The 14847-nt window shown below is 39.6% G+C and overlaps 1 protein-coding gene across 5 annotated transcripts in view; it reads left to right on the top strand.

Moving 5' to 3' along the window:
• The window catches only part of LOC105465882 (focadhesin), a 316678-nt gene extending 303540 nt beyond the window's left edge, over positions 1–13138 (top strand). For all 5 annotated transcript variants that reach the window (XM_071077854.1, XM_011714536.3, XM_071077856.1 and 2 more), the window contains exons 40-44: positions 3103–3280; positions 5159–5256; positions 6916–7167; positions 10389–10464; positions 12744–13138. In XM_071077854.1, the coding sequence (XP_070933955.1) occupies positions 3103–3280; positions 5159–5256; positions 6916–7167; positions 10389–10464; positions 12744–12817 (678 nt within the window). In that variant the 3' untranslated portion in view covers positions 12818–13138. The remainder of the gene's footprint in view (positions 1–3102; positions 3281–5158; positions 5257–6915; positions 7168–10388; positions 10465–12743) is intronic.
• The last annotated feature ends 1709 nt before the right edge of the window (positions 13139–14847 follow it).

The following is a 14847-nucleotide window of genomic DNA, read 5'->3' on the forward strand; positions in this document are numbered from 1 at the left end:
TTTGCATGAGTAGCATCAGCATCGCCTTGGAAATGATTAGAAATGTGAGTTCTTGAGCCCCCAGCTAGACCTACTGAATCAGAAACTCTGGAGATGGAGCCCAGGAGTCTATGTTTTAATTGTCTCTCCAGGTGATTCTGATGTAAACTAAGGTTTGAAAACCACTGTTAAAGAATATTTGGGGCCGGGTGCGGTGGCTCATGCCTGTAATCCCAGCACTTTGGGAGGCTGAGGTGGGTGGGACCATTCTGGCCAACATGCTGAAACCCCGTCTCTACTAAAGGTACAAAAATTAGCTGGGCATAGTGGCGCACACCTGTAGTCCCAGCTACTGGGGAGGCTGAAGCAGGAGAATTGTTTGAACCTGGGAGGTGGAGGTTGCAGTGAACCGAGATCCCACCACTGCACTCCAGCCTGAAGACAGAACGAAACTCCATCTCAAAAAAAAAAAAATATTTGGAATATCAACATTTTGGAAGATTGTTTTAAGCAAGGAGAAGCAACATAAGGAAATAGTTAAGAGGATGGACTCTGGAGCCTCATTGCTACAGTTTGAAATCCAGTTCTGCAATTTACTAGCAATGCGATCTTGGTTAAGCTTCATAAGCTCTGTGCCTCAGTTCCCTTATCTATAAAAGGCAGATAATAACACCTACGACTTAGATCTGTTTTGAGAGTTCAGTGAGTTAGTCCATGTTGTAGTATTTGGAGTACTGCTTGGCTCAAGATAAGGACTCAGTATTTATTATCATAATTACTACATATATGTAACAAATTATATCCTATTATTACATGCATGTAATGTAATTGGAAATAAAGTATGTCATTTACTTCTTAGTACCTAGAGCTGAAAGTTGCTGTTACTCGCTTGAGTTTCTACCTAAAATGCCATTCAGAACATTGTCACTGGAACATACTAAGTAGTGTTCTGATGTCCCCTAAAGAGGTAGTCTACTTCAGCAAGGTCAGAGTTTGTTTCTGAAAAGAATAGAGGTAAGAATAAGATAGTGGTAGAGAACACAGACTCCCCCAGTTCTGTTTCTTACTCTGCCACCTGTAGCTATGTGACCTTAATTTAAGCAAGTTGCTTAACCACTGTGCTTCAGTTTGCCCATCTGTAAAGGTGGGATGATAATAGTGACCTACTGCAGAGAATTGGTGTGAGAATTAGTAAATACAGCAGTTCTCAAATGTTTTAGTCTCAGGAACACTTTAGCTTCTTAAAAATTATTGAGGATTCCAAAGAGCTTTTAATTATAAGGGTCATATCTGTTGATATTTACCTTATTAGAAATTAAAGACTAGGAAAACTTCTAAATATTTACTTAAAAGCAATAGTAAGAAAACCATTATATATTAACATGATTAATAAAAACATTTAAAGCATAAAAATTTAGTGAGAAAAGTGGCATTGTTTTACATTTTTGCAAATCTCCTTAATGTCTGGCTTAATAGAAGACAGCTGGATTCTCATGGCAGCTTCTTCATTCCATCTGTTGTGAGGTTGTTTTGGTGAAGTATGTGAAGAAATTCCAGCCTCATACAGATATGCAGGAGGAAAGGGGAAATGTGTGCTAATAGTCTTTTCACATAATTAACGGATAGACTTCTTTTACATTTCACCAAAAAATTCAACAACTTGTAGTTCCTTTTTGTTAAAAATTTTTTTTAGACTGAGTCTCACTTTATCACTCAGGCTGGAATGCAGTGGCATGATCTCAACTCACTGCAACCTTCGTCTTCCAGGTTCAGGTGATTTTCCTGCCTCAGCCTCCAGAGTAGCTGGGATTACAGGCGTCCACCACCATGCCTGACTAATTTTTATATTTTAGCAGAGACGGGATTTTACCATGTTGGCCAGACTGGTCTCGACCTCCTGACCTCAAGGTGATCCTCCCGCCCTGGCCTCCCAAAGCGCTATGATTACAGGTCTGAGCCATCTTGCCCGGCCAGCAACTTGTAGTTCCTTAAAGGTTAGTTGCAGTGTAAACTCTGAAACCATATCAATGAAACTTATATACTTTGTTACATTAAATTCCACTGGTCTGTTTTGTACTCTGGGTCTTTTACCCATGCAGGGTTTTGTAATAGCATACATTAGTCATTTGGAAAATATTGAATCACCGAGCTTTGAAGATCTTCCAAATGTTGACAATATAAAATAACCATACTGTTAATATCACTACCAGTCTCATCAGAAAAGCTTTTTACATATTGGGAAGCTGCCAGGTTCATAGAAGCAGAAACAAATTTTCCAAAAATCTAATTTTCTCTTGAAAGTTCAGATACTATCAGGTATTTTTCTTGAAGTGACAGGTTCACTTCCTTCAGTTTCAAGAAAATAATCTGTCAAATACCCAGGTTGAATAATAGTTTTTCCATCAATTATTCTTTCAAGTAAATGGTGTTCTGTGAAAAAAGTGGCTATTTCACAGCCTAATCTTACAAGTGTTCTTCCTTGGCTTGAGACCACCATCATACTTGGGTATGCAGCACAATTCCCTTATAAGTATTTCTCAGTTTGTCCTGCAGAATATTTTTAAAAATATTTATTAAAGGGCCAATGTTTAATGGAACTAATAATTATTTTTGTTTACAAGGATATTTTAAGTGAAATTGGCTTGTGAAAAAAAAAGTCAGTACAATATACAATGAATACTAGTACACTTTGGTGCTAACATAAAAACAGTTTTGACCTCACGGAACCTCTTACGCACCGTGGGGTTCCACAGAAGTTCTGTGTACCATACTTTGAAAACCACTGAATTAACACGTTAAATGCTTGGAGTGATGCATGGCACACGGTAAGTACTGTATTTTTTAGTCATCATTTTATTATTATTTGTGTATGTTTACTAAATATCATCATGGACTAACTCCTGAACAGATTTACGGTTTTAATGAAGGAGCCAGGAGATGGCATTACAACCCTCTATTGTATGTTCATGTTAATTTAGCACACAGGCAGATGGGTCATGTGCTGTAGGAAATGAACAGAATAATGACATCCAACTCACCTTTTCTGTTTTGCCCATGCCATGAAATTCTGTAGCTACTTCAGTTAATAGTAACTAAACAATTTTTTTTTTTTTTTTTTTATAGAGCAACATAGAAAAGGCTGCCTTTGTCAAACTGTACTTAGTCTCTCAAGGACGATTCCCCCTGATGAACCTGACCGATATGCTGAGTGTTGCTGTGCAGCACCGTGAGAAAGAGGTGCTGGCCTGGATGATTCTGCACAGCTTATACCAGGCACGGATTGTGAGCCATGCCAACACGGGTGAGGACACCCTGGGGTGAATATCAGAAACAGGAATAGATCTGCCTGCTGTTGCTTTTAAGTTGCACTTGTGTTCTCAACTTAAAAATTAGTTTAGCGCTTATTGACACAGGTTAGGCCTTCTGGTGCCAAATGAGGAGTTACTTGGATAGAAATGAGCAGTTACAGCTCACAACATCCACTTTTTAGAAATAAGGATGGATTCTTTCGAGGGATTTTGTATTGTATTTGGCTCTGTAGACCCTCAAAGATACAAACAAATTAGCTGCTTCTGCCTGTTTAACTTCAGTTTCCCAAACACACAAGATGTCAATTGATTCTGCCTGATGGTTTCATGAAAATGGCTTTTGGGTAGTCATTTACCAAACAAGAGAAAACAAACAAAAAAAATTAGCTAGTTATTTTACAGAAGAACTTCTCTGGGGTAAGAATAATCAAATCCTGCCACCCTACCCACAGTAGCAAGCTTGAAACTCTGCTAATGAATCACATGATGCAATTTTTAGACCATTTTCTACGTTATGCTTTAACAATTACTGAATAAGAGAGCTCCCCCATTGCTCTATCTAGCTTGTTGGTCATATGCTTACAATTTCTGGAGACTACATTCAAGTTCTGAATGGCACCAGGCTCCTGAGGGGTAGATGTGGCTGGGACGCTTGTGTGACTCTGGACAAATTGCTTATGCTTATGTGCCTGGTTTTCCCCATCCATCTCTTGTATTATGATTTTGAAGAAAAACTGACAAGCATGATTGTAATACTCTGCAAGACTGTATCGCCTGTAATATCAGCACTTTAGGAGGCCAAGGCAGGCGGATCACCTGAGGTCAGGAGTTTAAGACCAGCCTGGCCCACATGGTAAAACCCTGTCTCTACTAAAACAACAAAAATTATCCGGGTGTGGTGGCGTGCACATGTAGTCCCAGCCACTCAGGAGGCTGAGGCAGGAGAATTGCTTGAACCCAGGAGGCAGAGGTGGCAGTGAGTCAAGATGCCACCACTGTACTCCAGCCTGGGTGATGGAGCGAGACTCCATCTTGAAAAAAAAAAAAAAAGAGAAATTTTGATTCATCATCCTCTGTGGCAGTCTGAAACAGTTTTTATGTCTGCATTAGTGCCTTTCCACTGAAAAATGAACCTATGATGAGAAACTGGACTTTTTTACTCTAAGCCAAAAGTGTATGTATCAGGAAGAAATCTAGTAGGGGTTTCAAATGAAGCATGAAGTTACATGCAATAAACTGAAATAAGTTTGATGTTGCCTTTGGTTCTAACCAGAACCAGCCGGCTCTCAAATGTAGTTCCTGTTTTTGAAACCCGTCCGTAGTAGTCTTTACTGTGCTAGGAATCCTGTTTTTAAAAAAAAAAAAAAAAAAAAATGAAAAGGGAAAAAAGTCAATATTTCTGCTAATGGAAATATAATGGCTGTATTTTGCTTTTCTTTACATGTCTTTGGGTTAGGTTTCCTCTGTGAGTTGGCATAAATTGGGAACACTTATGCAAAGGAGAACTGTAAAAACAACTAATCGTCAACAATTCAACATTGCTAGTTAGTTGGCATGCCAGATTTCTCCTAGTGTATTTAATGTTGAGAGAGAAACTCCAACAAATGCATTTTATCACTAGTGGTCAGGGAGATTTAAAGAATAAATTGGCTTTTGAAAAATCAAAGACCAAAATACCGTTATCTGATGTGAATAATGTCAAAGAACTGTCTCACAGGCAGCCACAAGTCTCGGGTATTGCAAGGGAACATGAAACTGGTTAATGGAGTCCTCACCCGGTGTTCTGCTTTAGTTATGATCGTTGTTACTGATCTGTTTTACATTTCAAAGGAAAACCATGGTCTAGTAAGAAAATACCCTTTTCATTTCAGGTGTTTTGAAGAGAATGGAGTGGCTCTTGGAACTGATGGGTTATATTAGAAATGTTGCTTACCAGTCAACATCCTTTCAGAATATGGCTCTTGATGAGGTAAAATCTAGAGGAGTAGTTTATAGCTTCCTTAAAATATAGAACTTACATTAGGTTGGTGCAAAAGTAATTGCGGTTTTTGCCATTACTTTTAATAATATAAAATATACCTAAAATATATGCTCCCAAAAGAGGAACACGTTGCTGTTTGCAGCTTTTCTTTCCCTCTTTCCTTTTATTTTAGACACACTTAATGATTCTCTGATGCCACAAGGAAATCAGTATTCTTGCCAAGCTCTTGGAGACACCCAAGGCTGCCCTTTGAGAAATATTTTCAGCAAAATATGTTTCTTGACAGGCAGAACACAAAGGACACTCGGGAGAGAGAACCCAAGCTCCTATGTAGCTGGGATTGATCCCATAAAGCATGTGGGAATATAGGGCTCTGGCCTCCACACTGGCCCAGCATATGGCTAAAAATGCCTGCTTTGAATAGGTTCCTGGAGTGTGTGCAGATAATCTTATGTGTGCACATATGGAGGGGAGTTTTTATCACACCTACAAAATTACCTATGACTCAAAAAAAGTGAGAACCACTAGTATTAGGTTTCCGTGAGTTTAAAAATAAAGGATTAGTAAATAAAATGAAGATAGCCCTTTCCTGCTTTCCTTCATTGTGTTGTCTTAGCTGGCAGCTGTGCATTTTGTAATAGTAGAATTTTTTTTCTGTAGGCATGCTTCGTGAGTATTCTGTTTACTATGTGAGTCAAATTTGCATAACCTGGGGTGTTTTTTGAAATTCTGCCCAGTTTTTCTGAAGAGTTGTATGTCTTGTTGAATTTTAATTTGTGAGTTTAGGAATTTTAAGAGATTAGGAAGTACTTTTTAAACTTTTTTTGAACTTGCATGATCTGTCCTCTTTCTTCTGATTTCCTAAATTTTTTATTAACTTTCTCTGTTTTCTTACAAAAACCTTAAAACACTGAGAAAATACAGATAAGCAGAAAGAAGTGTAGTTTAAATCACAGTAATCGAACTACTCAGAGGTGGCTTCTGTAATCACCACTTCTATAATTGTCTAGATTAGTCTGAAATCTAAATGGATAGATCCTGGACAGGTTTTTAAAATGCTTGAAGAAGCTGGGCATAACGGTACATGTCTATAGTCCCAGCCACTTGGGAGGCCGAAGCAGGAGGATTTCTTGTGCTCAAGAGTTCAAGACCACTCTGGGCAACATAGTGAGACCCCATGTCTTAAAACACTTGCCTTAAAAAAAATGAAGACCTGCTCAAAAGTAGAATCAGAGTATACATATTTTTAAAAATTAGTTTTACCTACATAGCGATAAATATTTCTTCATTTTGTAAGCTCTTTGAAAACATCAAAACAGGAACGTTTGGATCTTGATGTGATTAGGAATTGAATAAACGATGTTTCTCCTGAAATGTTAGAGCAATAATAATGAAACTGTTGGGTCTTCTGCCTTCACATAAAGGTACCTCAAAATCTTCTAATGCCCAAAAACATCACTTCATTAAACATGGAAACTGAGTTTACTGTTCAGTTCAGTTCCTCTTCTGGGTGGGGGTAGGGCAGGAGGGACTGGCTGGGAGAAGGGGAAGATGACATTGCCTCACGATGGGGGCTGTGTATGTGAACATGTGTTACTTTGAATTGTTAAAACATGTGACCTAACGTCATTTCTATTTTCATCGTAGGCTTTGGACTTCTTCTTGCTGATATTTGCAACCGCAGTGGTTGCATGGGCCGACCACGCTGCCCCTCTCCTCCTTGGTCTCAGTGCCAGTTGGTTGCCATGGCATCAGGAGAATGGCCCGGCTGGGCCAGTACCAAGCTTCCTTGGCAGGAGTCCAATGCACAGGGTCACTCTGCAGGAAGTTCTCACTCTGCTTCCCAATAGCATGGCTCTGCTGCTGCAGAAAGAGCCATGGAAGGAACAGACCCAGAAGGTGAGGCTGGCAGCCAGCTGCTTAGCAGGGCAGGCAGCCATTGTCTCTTCAGCAGTTTCTACTGTAGAATTGAGGTGGGAGTTAAGTACATCTTGAATCACACCACAGGCTTTCCTACTCAGCCCCAAATCTCAGCCAGATGCAGAGTCTCAGAGTTTGAGGCTAGCCCAGGCTCGGGACAACTGCTGATTAAAAACAACAGTAAGGTGGCAACTTGCTTATAGCTGGGGGTGAGGTGGAGGAAAAGCCCACACTTTCGTTCATTTATTGAAGGCACGTGTTTTCTTGATCCTGGAGAGGAAAGGGTGAGTATGTCTCAGAGCTCAGAATCTCAAGGTGAGGGTAGACAGGAAGGCAAATTCAGAATTGCAAAGGGTGTGATAAGTAAGATACGGTAGTGATGAGCAAGGGAGGGAGTTGGTCAACAATGCCTGGGTGGGTCAGGAAGTTTTCTGCCAGGAAATGTGGGTCGGGAGCATCCATCTTCTTGTAGCATCTTTAAGGTTCCCCGTAGCTTATTCCCTTGCACAGATATGCTCCAGGTACCCAGTGTGCCCTGGTCTGTGCTAGATGCCAAACAGAGCTTTGTAAAGGTCTAATAGTGTCACCCTTGCCCTCAGGAAAACCCAAATTGTTTAGTTTGCTGTTCAGTCTAGTTCCTCTTCTGGAGTAGGGGTGGGGCAGGAGAAGGAGTTGGGTGAAGGGGAAGATGACATTGTGTCATGTTGGGGTCTTTGTATGTGAACATGTGTTACTTTGAATTTTTAAAACATATGACCCAAAAGGAAACATTTTTTGGTTTTTAATATTGAGGTTCCCCAGGCTACTAGCTGTTCTGCAAAGCATGTGGTAATACTGTGCTTACTGTACTTCTCATTATATGTTTCTGACCTGTCCTTAATACAGTTGGTTGGAAGATTGTTTTTTGAATCTCATTTAATCAAAACTGACTTTTTATGAAGTTGAAAGCTTAAAACTAACTTTTTGTTGCTTATTCTTGAAATCTGAACATTAATCTTTAAAAGCATTTCTGAACTGTAGACCCACAGTTTAGCTATGCACAACTCCACCAAATGTCTCAACTAAAATGCCTCTTGTTTTTCTTAAACCTAATAAGCATTAGTATTGCTGCCCCAAATTTTGTGCTTTGTGTCCCATTTAAAATCAAATTTTGGCTGAGCACAGTGGCTCACACCTGGAATCCCAGCAGTTTGGGAGGCTGAGGCAGGCAGATCACCTGAGGTCAGGAGTTTGAGACCAACCTGGCCAACATGGTGAAACCCTGTCTCTACTAAAAATACAAAAATTAGATGAGTGTGGTGGCCTGTAATCCCAGCTCAGGAGACTGAGGCAGGAGAATCGCTTGAACGTGGGAGGCAGAGGTTGCAGTGAGTCAAGATGCCTCCACTGCTGTCCAGCCTGGCTGACAGATGGAGACTCTGTCTCAAAAAAAAAAAATTCAAATGTGGTCTTCCCTTAAATTATTTCTGGACTGGGATACCACGTTCCCTTTGGACTACAATGTAGACCTCTTGCATTGATTATATATTTGTAGTGCTTGATTATTTTGCTTACCAGTAGGATAATATAGTACAAAATAATAATATAGTACAAAACTGAGAAAAAGAAAATCAACAAAGAGAAAAAATTTGAATAAAGCAGGGAATTAGGAATATTTTCTTTTTCTCCCTATTTTACTCTTTCTTCAACCTAGCTTCTATATGTGAAACTAAAATGCCTATTACCTATCACCAATATATGTGTTTCTAATGAACCAAGATTGGCAGCATTCAGTCATTGATAAAATTACCCTGTATCCAATTCAAAAACAATTCTGGCTGCATCCTGAGAGATCAAACTCATAAATACTATGAGTGTCGGCCGGGCGCGGTGGCTCACGCCTGTAATCCCAGCACTTTGGGAGGCCGAGGCGGGCGGATCACAAGGTCAGGAGATCGAGACCACGGTGAAACCCCGTCTCTACTAAAAATACAAAAAATTAGCCGGGCGCAGTAGTGGGCGCCTGTAGTCCCAGCTACTCAGGAGGCTGAGGCAGGAGAATGGCGTGAACCCGGGAGGCGGAGTTTGCAGTGAGCCGAGGTCGCGCCACTGCACTCCAGCCTGGGGGACACAGCGAGACTCGGTCTCCAAAAAATAAATAAATAAATAAATAAATACATACATACATACATACTATGAGTGTCTACCTCATTTGCAGGATTTATTCATGGTTAACATGCTTGGCTCTTCCCAGTGGATTATTTTATGCCATTTCTCTTGCATTTCAACTTTCTGTTTCATATCCATTTGGGCACAACTGTCCTCATCTACAGAAACATATTTTATTTCAGAAACGGGGGCTTATATCTGATGTGTTTTCCATTTACTGCCCAGCGTAGGAGCCTAGACCAAGCTGCACACAGAGCCAGGTGGGAGGCAGTATGATGCAAAGAAAGAGCATAGGGCTCTGAAGCCAAGTGTACTTGGGTTCAAATCTTAACTAGGCTATACATTGAGAGTGGACTTCGGAAAGGTTTTTAATCTCTCTGGGCCCGTCAGAGTGATAAGAGATAATGTTCCTGGCACACAGGAGGCCCTCTGGGCCCATGTTTACCTCCCTCTTAAAACCTGTATCAGCAACTGGGCGTGGTGGCTCACACCTGTAATCACAGCACTTTGGGAGGCCAAGGCAGGCAGATCACAAGGTCAAGAGATTGAGACCATCCTGGCCAACATGGTGAAACCCTGTCTCTATTAAGAAGAAACTACAAAAATTAGCTGGGTGTGGTGGTATGCGCCTGTAGTCCCAGCTGCTCGGGAGGCTGAGGCAGGAGAATCACTTGAACCTAGGAGGCAGAGGTTGCAGTGAGCCGAGATTGTGCCACTGCACTCCAGCCTGGCAACAGAGCAAGACTCAATCTCAAAAAAAAAAAAAAAAAAAAATCCTGTATCAGCTCTCAAGGTATTCAGCAGGGACGTAGGTTTGACTTTGCCAGGTCATTTAACTAAATGGGAGCTGTGTCCAACTTTACCATATCTTATGCTTGGTTCCTGTCTCATCTGCTCCAGCTGGGGAAGGTATTGCCTAAGAACTGTAATCCCAGCTACTGGGGAGGCTGAGGCAGGAGAATCGCCTTATCTATGTAGGTCCAAGGGACTAACTGTTCTTTTGCTAATGGTAGGATTCTCTTCTTTGACACTATTCTTCATTTTTACCCTAGTTCATTGACTGGCTATTCAGCATCATGGAAAGCCCTAAAGAAGCCCTCTCAGCAAAGTCCAGGGATCTTTTGAAAGGTATTACTTCCATGTTTTATGCTCAACATAGGGGAAAAACCATTATTGTTGTCTGCGGAGCAGAATGACATTCTAGTGGTTGCAGGTTGAGTATCTCTTATCCAAAATGCTTGGGACCAGAGGTGTTTTGGATTTTGGATGTTTTTGGATTTGGGTATATGTGAATGTATATAAGGAGAAGCTTTGGGGATGGAACCCAAGTCTAAACACAAAGTTTATTTATGTTTCATACATACCTTACATACATGGCTGCAAGGTAATTTTATGTAATATTTTTAGTAATTTTGTACATGAATCAAGGTACTTGGTGTTAAGTACTTATGTGTGGAATTTTAACACAAGTGCTTGTGTTGTCATATTGAGGCTCAAAAAGTTTCAGATTTTGGAGGATTTTGGATTTTTAGATTAGGGATGCTCAACCTATATTGCTTTCTGAATGGGCTAATCTGGAGCTGTTTAGTGTGGCATTTTGAACCAGAAAGTAGACTTTAAAAGAATGCCAGTCCCTTTAAATTTAGCATTTATTTAAATTGTTTTAAAATGTTTTATTGTAATTGTTAAATATTATTTTAATTAAAATTCATAAAATTCAGAAAACAAAAAATCAGCAAAGAGAAATCCAGAGTCCCATTGCCCAATGACAATTTTTATATTTTCCATAAGGAGTTTTTGCTCCCTTTTGTGTTGTCTTACATATTTATAATCATATACAATTGAAAATACACATAACTCAAATACTGCCTTTTTAATTTTAACATTCTTTTTCAAACATTTAACCCTGTTCTTATACTGGCTTTATAAGTAGTGTTTTTAATGAGCATCACAGTATCTTGCCAGGGAAACTAGACACTTCTCATACTTTCCGGCATTTAGATGATTACTGTATCTTTTGTACTTCTCTATCGACTTTGTTAACTATGATTGTAGGATCCACAAACATGGAAGATCTTTCTGTAAAACTTATGTAGATTATTTTACTCAGATCTGAGAAGTCATTTGGGCATTGGCTGTATGGAATACAATAGCTCGTTCTTGTCCTTCATGTCTGGTGACCTGGGGGTCTGGAGCCTACCAGCGGCTGCCACTGATCTGATGTCTCTGACATGCTGTGAGATACTACACTGAAACTTTCACCTTCAGAAAGTTGCCTGTTGGCCTATTCTGGAATAATTTATCTGGTCAGCCTGGAGTCAGAGTATGATCCATATTTTACCTATTACTATGGTATAGTTTATTGTTTGCCAAACAAGTAAGAATTCATTGATTCTAACCTGTCTCCTCATAGTGGTGGGAGGCATGTGTGTGCTACAACAGTGCTCCCACATGATTCTGATAAACCACAGAACTTCATTGAAAATCAGGGCTATGGTCTGACATGTTTTCACATTATCCATCCCTAGAGACTTGCTGCTAGGGCTTACTCTGTTTGCCCCTGGGAGTTTGTGCTCATTTTTAATGGCCATAATAACGTTGGTTGCTCCAAAGATATACTCTCTTAGGTCACAAAGGTAACAACTCATACAGATGAGGAAAGCAGTCATTTGGGCCAAGGAAGCTCATATTCACTTGATTATATAGTAGGCTTATTAGATTCACATACAATAATTGTGTAACTCTGGCTTACCTACATTCCTTCATATTATTATATTTCAAATAAAATCTCAATACATTTGTATTAATATTCTAAAATAAAATATATAAAAAATTACTTAAAGGAAGTACACAGAACTTCCTATTTTAAATTGATCCCTGAGGGACCTGTGACAGATCAGAAATAGTTTGGACTTGAGGATACATGTTCAGATATACTTTAGTATGGTCATACTTGCTCCATTGAGTACATGAACCTAACTTTATTATAGGGTCAGGTTATTCATTGTTGTTTTTTAGCGTTAAGTAAATATTTAATGGAAATACCATATTCAAGTAGAAAAGAGCACAAATTGTAAGTAGATTTTTACAAAGGGAACACAGCCATGTAATCAGCACCCTCATCAAGAAAAAAAAAAAAACATCACCAGCATCCCAGAAGTCAGCTTTCATTTTAATTCTGCAAAATTTCCCATTAACTGATTACAGGATAACTAAAAAATAAAAAATAAACTTTACCCCCAATATTTATAAATGGTTTTTTGCCATTAAAATTCTGCCAAAATCTTGATGGGACTCCCTAGCCTTGAACATTAGCCAAGTGAGAAAAAGACAAATTCTGTTCTGACACTTTTTTTGATCAAAATGACCTTTTCAAATGCAGCTATACCTATATTTTGTCCCCTTAGCCACCCTGCTGTCCTTGAGAGTTCTCCCAGAGTTTAAGAAGAAAGCTGTATGGACCAGAGCATATGGTTGGTGAACAGTTTTACAGTAACCAGCAGCATTCTCAGCTGGATGAGGAAAACTATATAAGTGGAAGAAGTTTTTCAGAATTCATGCCTGGGATTGCTGAGACATGATGCAGAGAGTTCAAGGTCATGAAAAGGTGGCCACATCACTGACAGCTTGACACGTGCCTCCTAAGAGAGGAGTGCATTGCTTTAGTACCTGGGCCAGTTGAGACTGAAACAGGAACTTGGATTTTCTTTATTTGACTAGAGTTCAATGTGGAGATTTTCTCTGTGAAAACTTGAATAGATTATCTTCTCCCTGCTAAATTCCAGTAAAATAATCTTGTCAATTTTGTGCGTGTGACTTTTGTTTTAAGGCATGGGGGAAGGTGCCGGCACCACTTGGTGACAAGGGCATTATGATCTATTTTCCATGAATCTCCATGAGGATATTCATTGACTCAATGAGTTAGACAAATTTCCTTATTGATAAAACACTCTTGGAACTGCTATACACATTTAAATAATAAGTATAACATTGAATATTAGCTAAATCAGATTCATTAATGGTGTCTATAATTTCCTTATGCTTTGTTCTCTTGAATGCAAGTGAAAGTTGCGATTCCAAATAGCTTTAGCCAAAGATTAGTTTACAAACTAAGAAATTTAAGAGTAGATCCCATCTGACACAGCTGCATCCAGTGAATCCAGTGATGCCATCAGGCTTTGTTCCTCTCAGGATCATTCCTTGTAGCTGGCAAGATGTCTGCCAGTGGCCTCAAAGGGAAAGAAAGGTGTCTGCCCACATACAGCAGAAGCAACATGAGGAGGACTCTGGTTCAGACTGGATCCCTATACCCAGGGAGGTAGGTCACATGTGAGTCTCTGAGCAAGTATCTGGGCCCAGGGAGGTGGGGAATTCTAACTGTCCAGGCCTGGGCCATATGTCCACTCCTAAGTCTCTGGATAGAGAGAGGCCAAGGCAGACCCGCCCAAACCACCTGAACTGGGGTTCCTCCAGAAGAAAGATGATGGGATGCTGGACTGGCAAAAAAATGACAGATATCTCCCCTGAAGATCAATTTTTTTAAATAAGTACAAATCTCTGTCTTAATCAGGGTGAGTAGTGGACTAACGTAAATGAAGGTTTGTGACAATATTCTCAAGGGTTGCATTTTATTCAATGGCTTGAGACTCAACCAGCATTTAAATTTTGGTCTGTTTGCTAATTACTCTTCTCACAGCCAGTATCAGGGCTCCGTGTTTAGCCAATCATATAAACGTACTGATGCATATATGGGATCATTGGAAGAAAAATTATGCCACTGAAATAATGTACCTTTGTGTCTGTCATGCCATAGCACAGTGCCTGGTGCTGCTCAACCACCATGGAGCTTCTAGCATTCCCCTGTGGCCTGTACCTTCATGTTGTCACCAATGTACTTGCCACTTAGGTTTAAAATAGCTTTACTAGTTTTGTTTTCCAAATATATTACCTCCTTAGAGGTTAGGCTAGAGGAAAATGAATTTGAAGGAAGCCAAGAAGATAGAAAATTTACTCTAGAAACCAGCTTCCCTCCCCTTCCCATCCATATATACTTGCTTATATTTCCTACTGATGAGAGGTTGAAATTCATCTAACATTCACTGCTAGGTGTCAGAAAACAGTTATAGAATATACACAAAAGGAAATGAGAAAGGTATTTAAATGCTTGACTACAAAAAAATAAGCACAATAGATGACAGTCATGCAGGAAACAAGGGACAAAACACCTATAAAGCAGATAGAAAACAAATATCAAAATGACAGAACAGTTGAGCTTTCAGTTGTATTATATTATTTAACTCTTGCAACAGTATCACAATGAGGCATTTTCTATTTTAAAATGGTGCAAACACAACTAGTAAGTGGCAGAGAACCCAATGCTCTTTCTATGTACGAGGCTCATCAGCTTCCCCTTTAAGATGAAAACTCCCACAGAGGATGAAACCTTATTCATCTTATTAATGTAGATTGCTATAATCAAATAAAGAAACAACTCTGCCTCATATCCGTAGA

The sequence above is a fragment of the Macaca nemestrina genome, chromosome 14, assembly GCF_043159975.1.
Source record: "Macaca nemestrina isolate mMacNem1 chromosome 14, mMacNem.hap1, whole genome shotgun sequence".
Taxonomy (NCBI): Eukaryota; Metazoa; Chordata; class Mammalia; order Primates; family Cercopithecidae; genus Macaca; species Macaca nemestrina.